Source organism: Trachemys scripta, chromosome 4, assembly GCF_013100865.1.
Source record: "Trachemys scripta elegans isolate TJP31775 chromosome 4, CAS_Tse_1.0, whole genome shotgun sequence".
Classification (NCBI taxonomy): Eukaryota; Metazoa; Chordata; order Testudines; family Emydidae; genus Trachemys; species Trachemys scripta.
The window spans coordinates 139,984,266-140,002,312 of NC_048301.1; the positions used below are offsets into that span (position 1 = coordinate 139,984,266).

General features: G+C 54.7%; 1 protein-coding gene across 1 annotated transcript; it reads right to left on the bottom strand.

The window, feature by feature from the left end:
- Nucleotides 1–8,063: 8,063 nt before the first annotated feature.
- LOC117876318 (zinc finger protein 420-like) lies at nucleotides 8,064–17,332 on the bottom strand. Its single transcript, XM_034768356.1, has 4 exons — nucleotides 17,124–17,332; nucleotides 15,408–16,369; nucleotides 10,884–10,889; nucleotides 8,064–9,632 (listed from the first exon to the last, which is right to left on the bottom strand). The coding sequence occupies exons 1-4, from the start codon at nucleotides 17,155–17,157 to the stop codon at nucleotides 8,865–8,867; spliced, it is 1,770 nt and encodes a 589-aa protein (XP_034624247.1). The 5' UTR covers nucleotides 17,158–17,332; the 3' UTR covers nucleotides 8,064–8,864.
- Between the last annotated feature and the right edge of the window lie 715 nt (nucleotides 17,333–18,047).

Genomic DNA, 18,047 nt, shown 5'->3' on the forward strand with positions numbered 1-18,047 from the left:
TCTGCCTCCCCCGTCTCTGTGCTGAGGGCCCTGTCTCAGGGCTCAACATGGCCCTGGACGTGTTGTTCTCGCCTGCAGGGAAGCTCAGAAGCTGCTTGGACTCCCAGTTATCACGATTTGCCGCTCTGATCCTGACACAAACCCCTGCAGAACGCCGTCTCGTCTGCCTGACCCCTGGCAGGAGCCCTCCCCTCCCCCAACCTTTCTCTGAGGGCCCAGAGAATCATAGCCATGTAGGGCTGGAAGGGACCTCGAGAGGTCATCAGGTCCAGCCCCCTGTGCAGAGGCAGGACCAAGTAACCCTAGACCAGTGGTCTCCAAACTTTTTTGATCACGCACCCCTATCAGTAAAAAAACTTTGAGCACGCACCCCCTGCCGCGCCGAAGGAAAACAAAACAAAAAACCCCTCGGACTCACGCCTGACGAAGCAAAAAAAAAAGTGCTCTTCCTGCCGCGCACCCCTAAGGATCCTCTAGCGCACCCCACTTTGGAGACCGCTGCTCTAAGGATCCTTAATTTCATTTAATGACAAGCCTTTTGTTATCTTGATCACTCGGCCTCTGTTTAGAAACAAACTCCCTGCCCAGAAGCTGGGACCAGCACAGAACTTAGGGCTAGTCTACAGCGCTGCCGCGGCAACGCTTTAACGTGCCACGTGTGGTCGCGGCGCAGCGCTCTGAAAAACCCCCAACGAGCGGCGCTGGGGCACTGTTTACACTGGCGCTTCACAGTGCTGAAACTTGCTGCGCTCCGGGGGGTGGTTTTTCACACCCATGAGCCAGAAAGTTGCAGCGCTGTAAGTTGCCAGTGTAGGCTTAGAGGATCCTGAATACGCTGCCAGGCACTCCAGTTAAAAGATAGGAAACAAAGGGTGGGAATAAATGGTCAGTTTTCAGAATGGAGAGAGGTAAATAGTGGTGTCCCCAGGGGTCTGTTCCGGGACCAGTCCTATTAAACAAATTCATAAATAGTCTGGGGAAAGGGGTAAACAGTGAGGTGGCAACATTTGAAGATGATACGAAATTACTCAAAATAGTTAAGTCCAAAGCTGACTGCAAAGAGTTACAAGGGGATCTCACAAAACTGGGGGACTGGGCAACAAAATGGCAGATGAAATTCAGTGTCGATAAATGCAAAGGAATGCACATTGGAAAACATAATCCCAACTATACATATAAAAGGATGGGGTCTAAATTAGCTGTTACCTGTCAAGATAGAGATCTTGGAGTCATTGTGGACAGTTCTCTGAAAACATCTGCTCAACGTGCAGTGGCAGTCAAAAAAGTTAACAGAATGTTGGGAATCATTAAGAAAGGGATAGATAATAAGACAGAAAATATCATATTGCCTCTATATAAATCCATGGTACACCCACATCTTGAATACTGCGTGCAGATCTGGTCACCCCATCTCAAAAAAGATATATTGGAATTGGAAAAGGTACTGAGAAGAGCAACAGAAATGACTAAGAGTATGGCACAGCTTCCATATGTGGAATAAAACTGGGACTTTTCAGCTTGGAAAAGAGAAGACTAAGGGGGATATGACAGATGTCTATAAAATCATGACTGGTGTAGAAAATTTGAATAAGGAAATGTTATTTACTCCTTCACATAACACAAGAACAAGGGGTCACCCAATGAAATTAATAGGCAGCAGATTTAAAACAAACAAAAGAAAGTATTTCTTTCCAGACAATCTGTGGAACTCATTGCCAGGGGGTGTTGTGATGGCCAAAAGTATAACAGGGTTCAAAAAAGAACTAGATAAGTTCATGGAGGATAGGTCCATCAATGGCTATTAGCCAGGATGGGGAAGGATGTAACACCATGTTCTGCATGTCCCTAGCCTCTGTTTGCCAGAAGCTGGGAGTAGGCAATGGGGGGATGAATCACTTGATGATTCCCTGTTCTGTTCATTCCTTCTGAAGCACCTGGTATTGGCCACCGTCAGAAGACAGGATACTGGGCTAGATGGACCATTGGTCTGACCCAGTATGGCCAGTCTGATGTTCTTATATAGAACCCAGATGTATCTGCCCCACACTGTAACCCACTAGTTCCTACTCCCGTCCCAGAGCTGGGATAGAACCCAGGAGTCCTGACTGGGTCTCTCTCTCCGCAGAGTTAGTAACAAAGTAAGAATATACATTACAATTTTAAACTTAACTAGTGTCCCTTCAGTGATTTGCCACAAGATGTCAGAACATGTTAGTGTTAGCGCTGAGTGGGTCTAATATTTATTTAATTTTCTTTCTTTTATATAGGAATTAGATACAGGGCTCCTGTCAACTAATTGCTAAGTTACCTGCCAAAAAACTAGTTTTCAGGTGCCTAAGTAGCCCCTGGAATCATGGTTAAAGTTGCCTCCCTGACCAAAATCTGAAATGGCGCCTCTGCACAACTGGACTATTGTCTGGTGTCCCTGGCCTACTTCCTATGACCCCACTGCTGTGTACCGCTATCTCGTGGGGGTTCTCCATCTCTCCGGTGCACGTGGTCAGCCGTCAGCCAGCCCAGCAGTCCTTCTGGGCCTCAGTGCCGCAGGGCTTGTCCTCGGGCCTGGGGCTCAGCACAGGGAGGATGCATCTGTCTCCTTCACCAGCTCTGGCCCAAAACTGAGCTGCTGGGCCCGCCTCTTAAACGTCCTGTCCCACCTCTCTGCTTCTGGTGGGGCGGGCGTGGCTGGCTCGGCTCCACCCACCAGGGTGAATGGTACCTCCTCCCTATCAGTCTCCAAGGGAGGCTATGCCCCCTCTCTACATTTTCCCACCCCATTGGCCGTGAAAGGGTTAAACTAGAAGCCCAGAGTGCCCACAGCCTTGGCCACTGGGGCTGGGGGGAGAGACTTGGAAGGTTTCAGGATCTAGGACGGCTGGATGGTGGAGTCCCATGTCCCAAGGACAGGCTCAGACAAGAGGTCTGAGCCTGGGCATGTGCCCCATAGACCCAGAGCTGGAAACAGGGACTAGACTCTGCCCAGAGCCCGGGGACTTGAGAGCACATGGGAGCCAATGACCGGGGCCCACTGGCAATGGATGGGTGTCCACACAGAGGGGGACTGGGCCAGGTTAGAATGGACCTCTGACCTGTGGAGGGAGCACAGAGCTGGATTGCTCTGACACACATGGATGGACTGATTGATTGGACAGATGGAGAGATGGACCAATTGCTAGCTGAGTGAAGTGAGGCCCCACCCTGAACTTGATGGCATGACACACAAAATTGATTCCAGAACTCCAGGGAATGTCCACAGCATTGCTGATCAGACCCCTGGGGATTTTGGAGATCAGAAAACCGGCCTGGGGGAGCCACCCAGAGCCCCCGGCATCCGGTTAGCAAAGCCTGCAGCTTCAGCCAGGCCTGTCGTGGTTTGGCTAGAGAGGGAAGACATGGCTGATGGCAGTCATGGATGCCTTCCAGCCTCACAACATTCCCCCAAGCCAGCTCGTCCCAGAGGCCCAATGGAGCGTGGCAGGTGGCCACCCACATGACTGAGCCCTCAGACGGGCAGGCAAGAACGAATGTACATAATTAGAAATTGCCATGGAGGGAGCCGCTGGGGCGGTCACTGAGCTCAGCTGATAGGAACAATGAGCTGTGCAACTGGCACTGGGGGCGAAGACACCCCGAGACCCTGGCAGAGGGAAGAGTTGGTGGGGGAGGGGTTGCAGGGAGTTCCTGTCTTCCTCCCTTTCCCAGGCAGAGCCCATCTCATGGCGCTGTCCAGGGACCTTCCTGCCCCAGTGCCCCGGCTGCCTGGGTCCCGCATGTGCGCCAGAGCAAGTCTCCCTACGCAGGCTGCAGCCCCAGGGCAGTGAGCGGGGCACCGGGTGCAGCGAGTCGCAGCCAGAGGCAGCCCCAGGGAGGGGGAGACACAGCAGCTGAGACAGGAAATCGCTGCCCGGAGGAAGTGGCCGCAGGGCCAGGGACATTGGAGCCAAACTGGGACCGGAGAGCCCCCCCTCCAGCCAGCTCCGGGGCAGCCCGGGGGTCTGTGCTGTTGGGCCAGCCAGGGACCCTCCCCCCCAGCCCGCTGGGCCTTTGGGGCAACCCAGGCCCCTCCTCTCCCCCATGGGGCAGGGGTTGGGGGGTTCGCTCTTGCCCGTCGGGGTCTCCCTCCCTTAGCCGCCCCGCTCTCCCCGGCGCAGGGAAAGGGCCTGGCTGGATTCCATCCCCCAGCAGCCACCAGGACGCAGGAGGGGAGCCTCCGGGAGCTGGGCTGGCTCCAGGTTTTAGCCCTGTGGTTAGAGCCCAAAACGTAGAAGGCCCAGGTTCAAATCTCCCCTCTGCCTGATGGGAAGTGAACCTACATCTGCAGTTAGTGCCCGAACCACTGGACGACAGGATGTCTGGGAGCAGGACTTTCTCGGTCTCTCCTACTGCAGCTGTTCCATGGGGGCACAAATAGTTCAGTGGAACCTGTAGCACACACATTCCAGCTAACCCTCCTAACAACTGGGCTACAAGTCGTTCTTGCTCTGCGTCTGGCCCAGCGAATATTTGGGTCCTGGCTTAGGGTGCCCCCTCAGCATTTGCTATTGGCTGGCTTACGCAGCACTCAGCATGCTGGCATTTGTGGATCCCATTCCCAGGCACCTCTCTCTGCCCCCGCACTGTATAGAGAGCCTGGGCCCCTAACTCAGGGCTGTGGATTGAAGGTTGGTGCCATGGGGTGGCCGCCTGTGAGTCTTTCTCACCGTAGGTACAGGCCACCTTCACCACCACCGGGCTTTATTGTACTGTTTATTGGGACATTAGGTGGGGAGGGCTCTGAGTTACTCCAGAGAATTCTTTCCCAGGTCTCTGGCTGGTGGGTCACACCCACATGCTCACAGTCTGATTGCCATATTTGGGGTCAGGAAGGAATTTTCCTTCCACTCTGATTGGCAGAGATGCTGGGGCGGGGGGGAGGGGGTTTTTCACCTTCCTCCGCAGCATGGGGCACAGGTCACTAGTGTAAATGGTGAATTCCCTATAACTTGAAGTCTTTAAACCCTGATTCAAGGACTTCAGTTGCTCAGCCGGCAGTTAGGGGCCTATTACAGCAGCGAGTGGGTGAGGTTCTGTGGCCTGCGACGTGCAGGAGGCCAGACCAGATGGTCCCTTCTGGCCTTAAAGTCTATGAGGTGCTATTTACATAGTTAGCAGTCCCAGGCAGCGTCCCCTCTTCCTTCTCGGTGAAAGGGAGCAGCGCTAGCAGCAGACAGCGCAACCAACCCACCCACCCACTTTCAGGGCTTCCTTCCTCTCCCTCTGTCTGCTCCCAGCTGCTGAAGTTGCTTCTCCCCTTCCCCGCCATCTAATTAGCCTATCAGCTTGTAGCTCCATTTGTTAATTGCTCCTCCCTTTAGATCCCAGTTAACCCAGCCTGGTGGGGATTTGAGTGACAGGGCACCGAGGCAGCTCCTTGGCCGGAGGTTTTCAAACGGAGGCTGGACAGGTCTCCGTCTTGGATGGGTCAGACACAACGAATCCTGCAGCTTGGCTGGGGTTACACTAGATGATGCTCGCGGTCCCTTCTAGGCCTACGGTTCTGTGTTCCTCTGAACCCCTATTGTAGGTGCCTAAGAGCTAGGCCTTGCAATGATGAGGCTAAGGCCCCTTGGTGGAGACAGCCCTTTGGACCTCTGCTGTTGTTTCCTCGCCTGAGGGATGAAGGCAACAAGTGCTGCCCCTAAAAGCCAAGGGCAACGAGGCCAAATCTTCAGCGCGGGCCACTCTGTGCCACAGGCGTTCATTCCCCCCCTGCCTTTTGCGTGGTGTCTGGGGCTCCTTTGGGAAACGCGAGGGGTATGCGCCCCGGGTCTGTGCTGGGCGCTGGGGATGGGCATGCTCAGTTCATGGCGCATGCACACAGCACTGAGACTGCAGGACGGGAACACCCGCTGGGATGAATGGAGCAGGACGCACTTCTCCGAGCTATTGTTGCAGGCTGTAGTCTTCTCCCTGGGGTGTTCTCATTGCCCTGAGGTGAATGGGCCACTTCACACCTCTCCCATGATGCAGATGGACATGTGTATCTGGGACAGGCATTTGGCATCTCCACTCTCCTGCCCCCAGCTGGGTCGTGCTCCGCACAGCCCCACCAGCTCCCCATGGCCCCTCCAATCTTACCAAGGCATGGGGCAGCACGGAGGAGGGGGAAGGCAGCAGTTGAATGGTGACGTGTGCCCAGGATTCCCCTTTTCACACACAGATGCCCCCAATCCCGCCCCCTCACTGCTACCGGCACTTCCTCAATAACAAACAAGGGAAATCCCCTGCCGGAAAAGTTACCGTTGCCCGCAGCTGATGGAGGGGGGCTAAAATGCAAACTCTGAAAGGCAAGGAATCGATTTCTGGGCAGCAATCTTTAATAGACGTGCCAGGGACCCAGAGGCTTGGATGCATTTTAAAAAAGTCATTATAAATAACAGAGCCCTCGGTTACAGGCCCTTCCCCAACCCGCGTGGCCTACACCAGCCTCCACAAACAGCCTGGATGTTTGAGGCCATTAACTCATTTAATCTCACTTCCGTAGAGCACAGGCCGGTACTATTTAAGTCCAAAGCCCAAAGCATTTCAGCCCTGTTGTGAGCAACAGGCAGAGAGCACGAGAAACCAATCAGCCGCCAATGCCTGAGGTCACTGCACTGGCAGGGAATTGACTGGGTGAGGCCATACTCAGAGAGTAGTTATCAATGGTTTGCTGTAAAACTGGGAGGGTGCATCTAGTGGGGTCCAGTACTAGTCAATATTTTCATTAATGACTTGGATAATGGAGTGGAGAGTGTGATAATAAAATTTGCAGATGCCACCAAGCTGGGCGGGATTGCAAGCACTTTGGAGGACAGGCTCAGAATTCAGAATGACCATGCCAAATCGGAGAATTGGGCTGAAATCAACATGATGAAATTCAATACAGAGAAGTGCAAAGTTCTTCATTTAGGATGGAAAAATCAAAAGCACATCTAGAAAATGGGGAACAACTGGCTAGATGGCAGTGCTGCTGAAAAGGATGTGAAGGTCACAAATTGAGTATGAGCCGACAATGTGATCCCTCTGCAAAAAAGGCTATCATCATTCTGGGGTGTATTTACAGGAATGTTGTAAGGCATGGAAGGTAATTGTCCTGCTCTACTCAGCACTGATGAGATCTCAGCTGGAGCACTATGTCCAGCTCTGGGCACCGCACTTTAGGAAAGGTGTGATCAAATTGGAGAGAGTCCAGAAGAGAGGAACAAAAACGATAAAAGGTTTAGAGAACCTGACCTAGAAGGAAAAGTTAAAAAACCCAGACATGTTTCTCTTGAGAAAAGAAGACAGAGGGGGCACCTGATAAGAGTCTTCAAATATGTTAAGGGCTGTTATAAGGAGGACAGTGATGACTTGTTTTTCATGTCCACTGAAGGCAGGACAAGAAGTACTGGACTCAAATCTGCAGCAAGGGAACTTAGGTTAGTTATAAGGAAAAACTTCCTCACTCTCAGGGTAGCAAAGCTCTGGAAGAGGTTTACCCAGGGAGGTTGTGGGATTCCCATTACTGGAGGTTTTCAAGGGTAGGTTACACAGACACCTGTCAGGGACGGTCTTGGTCCAGCATCAACACAGGGGGCTGGTCTTGATGACCTCTTGAGGTCCCTTTTAGCCCTACAACTCTATAATTCCATGCCCAGATGTTCAACAGCTGGCGACCCACACCCCACACTGCATGGGAAGTTGACAACCCCCCCATGGCCCCAGCCAATCTGACCTGGGGGGAAAATTCCTTCCTGACCCCTAATCTGTCATTCCAGAGCATGCGAGCAAGACCCACCAGCCAGGCAGCTAGAAAGAAGATTCTCTGGACCACCCTAGAACATTGGTCCACCCCATCTGGGATCCAGTGTTCAGATGGGGCAGATCTGTGCTGCTTCAGGTTCATGCTGTTCTCTTCCCAAGGGACTGACTGACCCAGGATTTCTCTGGGGCAAGGTATCATGTACATACCTTGTAACCCATCTGGCCCGAGCTCTTAGCCAATAGCCAGGGCCTCGCAAGACTGGTCCTCTTCGGACAACATCTCGCTGAGACAAGGCAGGTCTATTCCAGGTGTGATGGTGTTGATTTACAAAGACTGCCCACCGTACCCTGTTTCCCTATACACCGCAGAAAACAAACAGCAGGCAGGTTCCCTGCAGCACAGTCCCCACCTTTGCCCCTCCAGTGGGCTCTGTGACCAAGAAGCTCTGTCTCTCTGCTTCCTGCCAGAGTCATGCTCCCATCTCCTTCTCTTGGCTTGCTGACTCCAACCCACGCTGATCTCCTAATGCTCGTGTTTGCAACCAGCTCAGTTCTGACCCGCCATGTCTCTTGGCAGTCGCTTCCTTTCTCGGTGGCTCTCTCTACTCCATACGGGAGCCAGTGGCGCTAAGGAGGTCTGCGATTGTCACCTGATAGCAGCCGCCAGTGTCTTTCAACATCACATCCCCTACCTGCACAATCTGTGGGTCGGCTGATTGTTATATTGAGCCATAGAACATAATTCTGCATCTAAGAACAGATAGATACACTCACGCTCTATTTCAAGGTGCTTGGAAAAATACACGCACACTTCAGATCATTTTGAAAACCTCAACATCAGGTCCAGGGGTAGATGGAGTGGAGCTGCTTTTCACATTCTAACAGGTATGACCCAGCTCTACACCTGGATGACCCATCGATCTCTCCCTGTGTTCCTTCGTTCTCCTGGTATGATCCACCTTTAGCCCCCTATAACCCATCCCTAGTTCTCTTCCCCAATACAATCTACCCAGCAAACAGCCAGAAAGGCCCTGCCTAGAGCCAGGAAGATGCAGCACCTTGTCCAGGAGGGTGCCCATGGGCCGAGCCGGCTGCACCCCCTAGCCCACGGCGTGGCTGGCACGGTGCCGCCGCAGGCTGCCGTTGGTGGTGTAGCTGCGCCCACAGTCATGGCACTGGTAGGGCCGCTCCCCGGTGTGGCTGCGGTAGTGCAGATAGAGCTCCGAGCTGCAAGGGAAGGCGTCCCCGCAGTGGCTGCAGCGGTAGGGCCGCTCTCCAGTGTGGGTGGCCCGGTGGTGGGTGAGGTGGGAGCTCTGCCGGAAGCGGCGCCCACAGTCGGGGCAGGGGTAGGGCCGCTCTCCAGTGTGGATCCGCTGGTGTGTCTTGAGCAGGAAACTGCGGGAGAATCCTTTCCCGCAGTCGGGGCAGCGGTGGGGTTTGCTGCCCGTGTGGCTGCGCCGGTGATGCAGGAAGCGGGCGCGGAGCCGGAAGCCCTCCCCACACTGGGGGCACCGGTACGGGGGCTCCCCGCCCGGATCCCCATGGATCCTCTGGTGAGCAGTGCAGTGGGAGCTGATGGCAAAGCTCTTCCCGCAGTCAGGGCATTTATAGGGTCTCTCCCCGGTGTGGGTGCGCTGGTGGGTAACCAGAGCCGAGCGCTGGCTGAATCCCCTTCCGCACTGGGCACAGCCGTAGGGGCGCTCCCCGGTGTGGGTTCGCTGGTGGGTCAGGAGGGAGGCGCTGAGGGCGAAGGCCTTGCCGCAGTCGGGGCACCGGTAGGGTCTCTCGCCCGTGTGGGTGCGGCGGTGCCGGATGAGGCTGGAGTGCTGGGAGAAGCCCCGGCCGCACTGGGCACAGCTGTAGGGCCGCTCCCCGGTGTGGACGCGCCGGTGGGTGACCAGGTACGAGTACTGGCGGAAGCTCTTCCCGCAGTCGGGGCAGATGGTCAGAGCGTCGCCCATGGGGGCTCCCGGCGCGAGTCTCCCCCCAGGCAGCTCCGCTCTGCAGGCCCTGCTCCCGGGGGCTCCCCGCCTGCGTCCTGGTGGTTGCTGGGGGGCGAAATCCAGCCGGACCCCTTCCCTGCACCCCGCAAGGGAGGGAGACTCCGAGGGGCAGGAACGAACCCCCCAACCCTGCCCCGCGGGGAGAGGAGGGACCGGGGCTGCCCCGAAGGCCCTGCGGGCTGGGTGGGGGGTCCCTGCTTGGCTTAGCTGCACAGACCCCCGGGCTGCCCCGGAGCTGGCTGGGGGGGTCTCTCCGGTCCCAGTTCGGCTCCGATCCCCCTGCTCCGGCCGCTGCCTCCGGGCAGCGATTTCCTGCCTCGGCTGCGGTGAGTGTCTCCCGCTGCGCCGCGCCGCGCCGCGCCCGGGATCCCCGCGCCCCTCTCCCCGCCCGGCCGGGGCTGCAGCCGGGGACGGGCCCTGCGCACACGCGGGCCGGGCGCGGCGGGGCTGGGACAGGAAGGTCCCTGCGCTATTGCAGCCCGGCCCCATGTGCTCTGGGGCGGGGGAGACGGGGTGGGAAAGCCCTGCGCTTAACCCTTCCCTGCCCAGCACGCTCCCGCCTGGCCTGGCCGCCTTCCCCACAGCGTGAGGCGTGTCTGAGTCCCTCCCCCGGCTGCAAAACACTGGGAGATCCCTGGTGCTTTGAAGTCCCCCCAGCTCGCCAGGTACCGTGTTACAAACTGCTGCCCTCCCACTTAGCACAAAAAACCTTGCATCGCTGGCAATCTTGTCGCTGTTTGCTGCCTCCGCCTTTCCCCATTCTCTGGTCCAGGGGAGGGCAGGTGTGCCAGATAGGGGGAGGCTTGTCACCATTTTGCTACCTCTCTGCTTTCCCCATCTCCTGGCAACCCCTTGGTGATGGTTAGAGGTGCGACTTCACACTGTGCTCCCTGGTGAAGTCTCTGTTTTAAATGTGGACCCCCATAAAGAAAGAATCATAGAACGTCAGGGATGGAAGGGACCTGAGGAGGTCATCTAGTCCACCCCCCTGCTCAGAGCAGGGCCAATCCCCAACTTTTCTTTTTGCCCTAATCCCTAAATGGCCCCCTCAAAGATTGAACTCACACCCCTGGGTTTAGCAGGCCAATGCTCAAACTGCAACCCCCCCCCCCCAACCTGACCCTTTTTTAGGTCAGGACCCCCACAGTTACAAGACTATGAAATTTAAGATTTAAATATCTCAAACTGTGAAATTCAAGATTTTTAAAATGTGGTGACCGTGAAATTTACCAAAATGAATTGTGAATTTGGTAGGGCCCTAAAGATAAGCATTGCTACCCCTCATCTTCCCAGGTTTGTGATTCGCCGGGGGACATTGGCAGCCAGATGCCGAGGATAAGGCAGCCGTGCGCATGCTCAAAGGCAGAAACTTAGGCATCTAAGGAACTTTTACCCTGAAAATGTAGCTGCTGAGTTTGTTGAGGTGCCTAAAGGGTTTGGCGGAAGTTTTGGGAATTGCAAATGGAGCCTAAAATTGGGATGTAGGCACCTAAACCTTTGAAAATCTCACCCTAAGTCTCTATGAAGAGGAACAAAGAAGACCCAGGAATTATAGACCAGTCAGCCTAACTTCAGTAGCTGGAAAGAGACGGGAACAAATGATTAAACAATGAGTTTGTAAGCACCTGGAGGATAATCGGGTTATACGGAATAGCCAGCATGGGTTTGTCAAGAACAAACCACGTAAACCAACCTATTTTCTTTCTTTGACAGGGTTACTGGCCTAGTGGTTAGCAGGGAAGGAGTAGATATGATATACCTTGATTTTAGCAAGGCTTTTTAAACAGTCCCACACATAGGTGCCGGCTCCATGGGTGTTCCGGGGCTGGAGCACCCACGGAGAAAAATTAGTGGGTGCAGAGCACCCACCAGCAGCTCCCTGTGGCTGCGCCTCACCCCCCCCGCTCCAGCTCACCTCCGCCTCCTCCGCGAGTGTGCCGCTGCATCCTGCTTCTTCCCCCTCCCAGCGCTTGTGCTGCGGAACAGCTGTTTCGCGGGGCAGGGAGGGATGGAGGAGGAGGGTGAACGTGGCACGCTGGGGGAAGAGGCGGGGCTGGGGTGGGGATTTGGGGAAGGGATCCAATAGGGGTAGGGAGGGGGCGCAGTTGGGGTGGGGACTTTGGGGAAGGGGTTGGGATGGGGGTGGGGCCAGGGGCGGGGAAAGGGTGGAGTCGAGGCAGGGCCAGGGGGCACGAGCACCCACTGGCGCCGGAGAAAGTTGGCGCCTGTGGTTCTACATGACATTCTCATAAACAAACTAAAGAAATGCAATCTAGATGAAATGTGGGTGCACAAGTGGTTGAAGGACCGTACTTAAAGAAGAGTTACCAATGGTTCACTGTCAAACTGGGAGGGTGGATCTAGAAGGGTCCCCTCAGATGTCAGTCCTGGGTCCGGTACTAGTCAATATTTTCATTAATGACTTCTTGGATAATGGAGTGGAGAGTAGGCTTATAAAATGTGTAGCTGGCACCAAGCAGAGAGGGGTTGCAAGCACTTTGGAGGATAGGATTAGAATTCAAAATGACCTTGACAAGTTGGAGAATTGGTCTGAAATCAACAAGGTGAAATTCAATAAAGACAAGTGCAAAGTACTTCATTGAGGAAGGGGAAAAAATAATCAAACGACCAACTAGAAAATGGGGAACAACTGGCTTGGTGGCAGTGCTGCTGAAATGATGTGAAGGTTACAGCGCGTCACAAATTGACTATGAGTCAACAATGTGATGCCTCTGCAAAAAGGGCTAGTATCATTCTGGGGTGTATTAACAGGAGTGTCATACGTAGGGCACAGGAGGTAATTGTCCTGCTCTACTCCGCACTGGTGAGATCTCAGCTGGAGCACTGTGTCCAATTCTGGGCACTACACTTTAGGAAAGATGTGGACAAAGTGGAGAGAGTCCAGAGGAGAGGAACAACAATGATAAAGGGGCTAAAAAACCTGACCTAGGAGGAAATGTTAAAAAACCCGGGCATGTTTAGTCTTGAGAAAAGAAGACGGGGGGCGGCGGGGGAACGGGACCTGATAATAGTCTTCAAATATGTTAAGGGCTGTTATAAAGAGGACAGTGATCAATTGTTTTCATGTCCACTGAAGGTAGGACACAAAGTAATGGGCTTAATGTGCAGCAAGGGACTTTAGGTTAGATATAAGGAAAAACTTTCAAACTCTAAGGGAGTTAAGCACTGGAACAGGTTACCTAGGGAGGTTGTGGAAACCCCGTCATTGGAGGTTTTCAAGAACAGGTTACACAGATACTGGTCAGGGATGGTTTAGGTTTACTTGGTCTGCCTCAGTGCATGGAGAGGGACGTGATGACCTCTCCCAGTCTCTTCTAGTCCTACATGTCTATGATTCTAAATTGTGGCCATAATATGTAGCGTACATGCCTGGCTTCTTCAGATCTTCGTAAGAATGTCAGCATCTTCCTCCTTTTTCAGCCTTGTCAGCCAAGCCATCCCTCACAGTACTCATGTGAAAAGCAACAGAGGGTCCTGTGGCACCTTTAAGACTAACAGAAGTATTGGGAGCATAAGCTTTCGTGGGTAAGAACCTCACTTCTTCAGATGCAAGTAATGGAAATCTCCAGAGGCAGGTATAAATCAGTCTGGAGATAACAAGGTTAGTTCGATCAGGGAGGGTGAGGTGCTCTGCTAGCAGTTGAGGTGTGAACACCAAGGGAGGAGAAACTGCTTCTGTAGTTGGATAGCCATTCACAGTCTTTGTTTAATCCTGAGCTGATGGTGTCAAATTTGCAAATGAACTGGAGCTCAGCAGTTTCTCTTTGGAGTCTGGTCCTGATTGAACTAACCTCGTTATCTCCATACTGACTTATACCTGCCTCTGGAGATTTCCATTACTTACATCTGAAGAAGATTTAAAAGTCACTATCATTGAACAAAAAAACTTCAGAAACAGACTTCAAAGAGAAACAGCAGAACTAAAATTCATTTGCAAATTCAACACCATTAATCTGGGCTTGAATAGGGATTGGGAGTGGCTGGCTCACTACAGAAGCAGCTTTTCCTCTCCTGGAATTGACACCTCCTCATCTGTTATTGGGAGTGGACTACATCCACCCTGATTGAATTGGCCTTGTCAACACTGGTTCTCCACTTGTGAAGTAACTCCCTGCTCTCCATGTGTCAGTATATAATGCCTGCATCTGTAGCTTTCACTCTATGCATCCGAAGAAGTGAGGTTTTTACTCACGAAAGCTTATGCCCAAATAAATCTGTTAGTCTTTAAGGTGCCACCAGACTCTTTGTTGTTTTTGTAGATACAGACTAACACGGCTACCCCCTGATTCTTGATAAAAACATGCAACTCCAGAAGCCAAGGCCCTGAGAATGGAATTAAATTGAGCCTCAATTCATTATCCAAACCTCTAAGGCCTCCCCAATAACCACACTCACCCCCAACACAACCCTTCCTTTCAATACCTCCATAACGACAACACTGACTTCCAAACTGTTGCCTGTGGAGGTTGTCTTTATTACATGCAGCCTGGTGGAAGGCAGAGGTTGTGATCGGTGTCCCCTGTTGGTCCAGGAGTACTGACCATGGAGGCAGTCCCTACCTCGAAGAGCTTACAGTCTGTTCAATAGATACATAGCATCTAGGGCTGGGGCAAGGGGTTGGGGCGTGGGCCTACCTCGGACGGCTCCCGCTCAGCGGCGCAGCAGGGGTGCTGAGGCAGGCTTCCTGCCTGTCCTGGCACCGCGAACCGTGCTGCACCCTGGAAGCAGCCAGCAGCAAGTCTGGCTCCTACGCGGTGGTGCGCAAGGGGCTCCGTGCAGCTCTCGCCCGCAGGCACCGCCCCCGACAGCTCCCATTGGCCGGTGCGGAGCCGGTGCTTGGGGTGGGGGCAGCGCACGGAGCCCTGTGGCCCCCTGCCTAGGAGCTGGACCTGCTGCTGGCTGCTTCTGGGGCGCAGTGCGGTGTTGGAACAGGTAGGGACTAGCCTGCCTTAGCCGGGCAGCACCGCCGGTGGGACTTTTAACGGCCCGGGTCGCCGATGCTGACCAGAGCCGCCGCGACCCAGCGCCTGACATTCCACGACCCAGTACCGGGTTGTGACCCACAGTTTGGAAACTACTGATCTAGTCTGACCTCCTGTATGGCACAGACCAGATAACTCCCTCCAACTTATTCCTAGAGCAGAGCTTGTAGGAAGCCTCCACTCCTGATTTAAAAATTGCCAGGGATGGAGAATCCACCATGCCCCATGGTAAATTGTTCCATTGGTTAATTACTCTGTTAAAAATGTATGCCTTATTGCCACCTTTTATGCCTAAGGGACTGGGCGATCCAATCCCCATTAAAATTAATAGAGAGGGCATCTGAACCCCATGGTTAGCTCTGAACCCTCCCCTCCCCTACACACTCACATGGATCAAAAAGGCACTAGCAGTCTGGCTGGAAATCAAGGGATTATATCCAAGTGGTTGTTGAAATAAATGAGGCCCCTAAAAATGTTTAACTCGCCTTAGTTGTACCTCTGCGCAGGAGGGAACATGTATGAAAGGAGCCACATGTGTGGGTTTTAAGGGATGTTATAAGGGATGAACCGTGGCTAATACACACCCCAGGGCTGGGACATGTATGGAGGTGGGGGGGGGGTGCATGGCATTCTATACTGTATGGGTTCTCCGGTGTGTAATAAGGTGGGAGCGCCGAACAAAGCTCTTCCCGCACTGGGGGCATTTGAAGGGTCTCTCCCCACTGTGGATCCGCAGGTGGCTGGTCAGGGTGGATCCCTGAGTGAAGCATTTCCCGCAGATGGGACATTTGTATGGTTTCTCCCCTGTATGAACCGTCCGGTGCCGGATCAGCTGGGAGCTCCGGACAAACCCCCTCCCGCAGGGGCACCTGTAGGGCCGCTCCCCGGTGTGGGTGCGCTGGTGCTGCAGGAGGTGGCAGCTCTGAGCAAAGCTCTTCCCGCAGTCGGAGCATTTATAGGGCCGCTCCCCCGTGTGGCTGCGCTGGTGCCGGTGCAGGTTGGGGATCTCGTTGAAGCCCTTCCCGCAGTCAGGGCATTGATAGGGTCTCTCTCCCGTGTGGGTCCGGCAGTGCAGGGTGAGCTGGGAGCGCCGCAGGAAGCCCTTCCCGCAGTCGGGGCATTGGTAGGGGCGCTCTCCCGTGTGGGTGCGCTGGTGGCGGATCAGGTGGGAGCTCAGGCCGAAACTCTTCCCGCACACGCTGCAGCTGTAAGGACGCTCCCCGGTGTGGATGCGCTGGTGCTGGATCAGGGCCGAGCTCTCGCTGAAGCCCTTCCCACAGTCAGGGCACCGGTAGGGGCGCTCCCCGGTGTGGGATCTCTGGTGTCGGAGGAGCCGGGAGCTCCAAGGGAAGTTTTTCCCGCACTCAGGGCATGTATTCGCTCTCTCCCCCGCCTGGGTTCCACAAGACACCATGTCATATTCAGCTTCGACACCAGCTCTGGATTGACTCAGTTTCCCTGCCGGGGAGGCTCCCCATTGCCGTTCCGCCCCATCGGTGTCTCCCCGCTCGGGGCTCTGGGATGTCCTGGACAGCTCCGCTCCTGCAGGCTCTTTCTGCTGGGGGATCTCCTCAAAGCTCCCACTCGCCATCACAGCACCTGCTGGGAGAGAGAGAGAATCCAGCCGGGGCTTGTTCCCTGTGCCAGGGAGAGAGGGGTCAGCAAAGGGGTTTGTCGCTGAGCAGAAAACCTGATGGGCAGGAAGCGAATCCCCCAAACCCTTCCCAGAGGGGAGAGGAGGGGCCAGGGCTGCCCCAACATGCCAGCTGAGCCCTCAGAGAAAGGTTGGGGGAGGGGAGGGCTCCTGCCGGGATGGGATCTGGGAGTAACAGCTGCTGTGAGGACAGGGACCTGCGGGGGACGATACTGAGATGAGACAGAACTGGGGGGCTCTCTGCAGCTTTGCTGGGATCCCAGCTGTTCCCTTCACTCCCGGACAGTGTCTAAGCCGGTGTTGCTCATCCCTCACCTGTGTGGGCGCCTCTCAGGATCTCCCTTTCTTAGGAGCCCTGGAGATCTGGGACCCTCAGCTCTTCCCGTCGCTCCATCGGGGGATCCCGGCTGGGTCGGGGAATCCTGCTCAGGAGAAGGAAACAGGCGAGACGGGGCTCGGCGAAATTTCCCCCAAGGGCTCGGTACGGAGAACTGCTCATTGATTTTAACCCGGGCCCCGCTCTCTGCTGGGGGCACACGGGATCCGCCCTGTGGGGTGACAGTCCCTGTGCTGCTGGGCCTAGGGGCAGCAGGACTGATCCCCCAGAAATCTAAGCGGGGAAGAGCCCTGAGCCGTAGCTGCCCCGGGTCCATCAAAGCCCGTCGAGCTCCTGATCCCCGAGGGGCAGCGGCGCCTCACCCAGCGAGATCAGAGTCTGGTAATTCTCCTGCATGTCGTCCCTGTAGAGCTGCCTCTGCCCTTCGTCCAGGAGCCCCCACTCCTCCCGGGAGAAATACACAGCCACCTCCTCGAACCCCACCGGCGCCTGGAACCACCGGGGCAGGGACCCCAGCCACGGTCCCCAGCACTAGGACTGGGGCAGGAACTACTTTAGGATAGGACTAGGATGGGGGTGGGGTCTTGTGCTGCTTTTCGTGCGGCCCACTTTGCAAAGGTCTCTGGGAAACGGAGTCTCCCTTTGCAATGCACCAGGGTTGGCTGTTTGTTTGGGGGCATGCTGGAGATTGCAGACTCACCCCCTCTTGAATATTCACGAAGGGGCGGAGAGCTGTTACCTTTGTTCAAGACAGTCTGTTTTGCTGAAAGATCTGTTCTGGTTCAAGCACGAATTAATTCCGGGTAGGGTGAGCAGACAGCAAGTGTGAAAAATCGGGACAGGGGGTGGGGGGTAATGGGAGCCTATCTAAGAAAAAGACCCAAAAACTGGGACTGTCCCTATAAAATCGGGACATCTGGTCACCCTAATTCCAGGCAGGTCTCTGACCTGTGTTATACGGGAGGCCAGACTAGATGATCCCAATGATCCTTTGTGGCTTTAAGATCTATGAATCTCTCCACTAGCCTGGTAGGTGCAGGGAGGCCCAGGGGCAGGGCTGGGCACTGAGAATGATCAGCAGCCAGGACAGACTGTCATATGGAGTGAGACTGGAAAGCCAGGGGCTGGTTAGCCTAGAGAGGGGAGGAGTGAGAGGGGACCCGATAGATAAGCGAGATAGAGACAGTAGCTTGGGATCTCCTGTGCCACAAGACCATCAGAGAATGGTCAACGGACTTGAAAGGCAACACATTTCAGAGGAAGAACTTTCCGACTGCAGTCCCAGC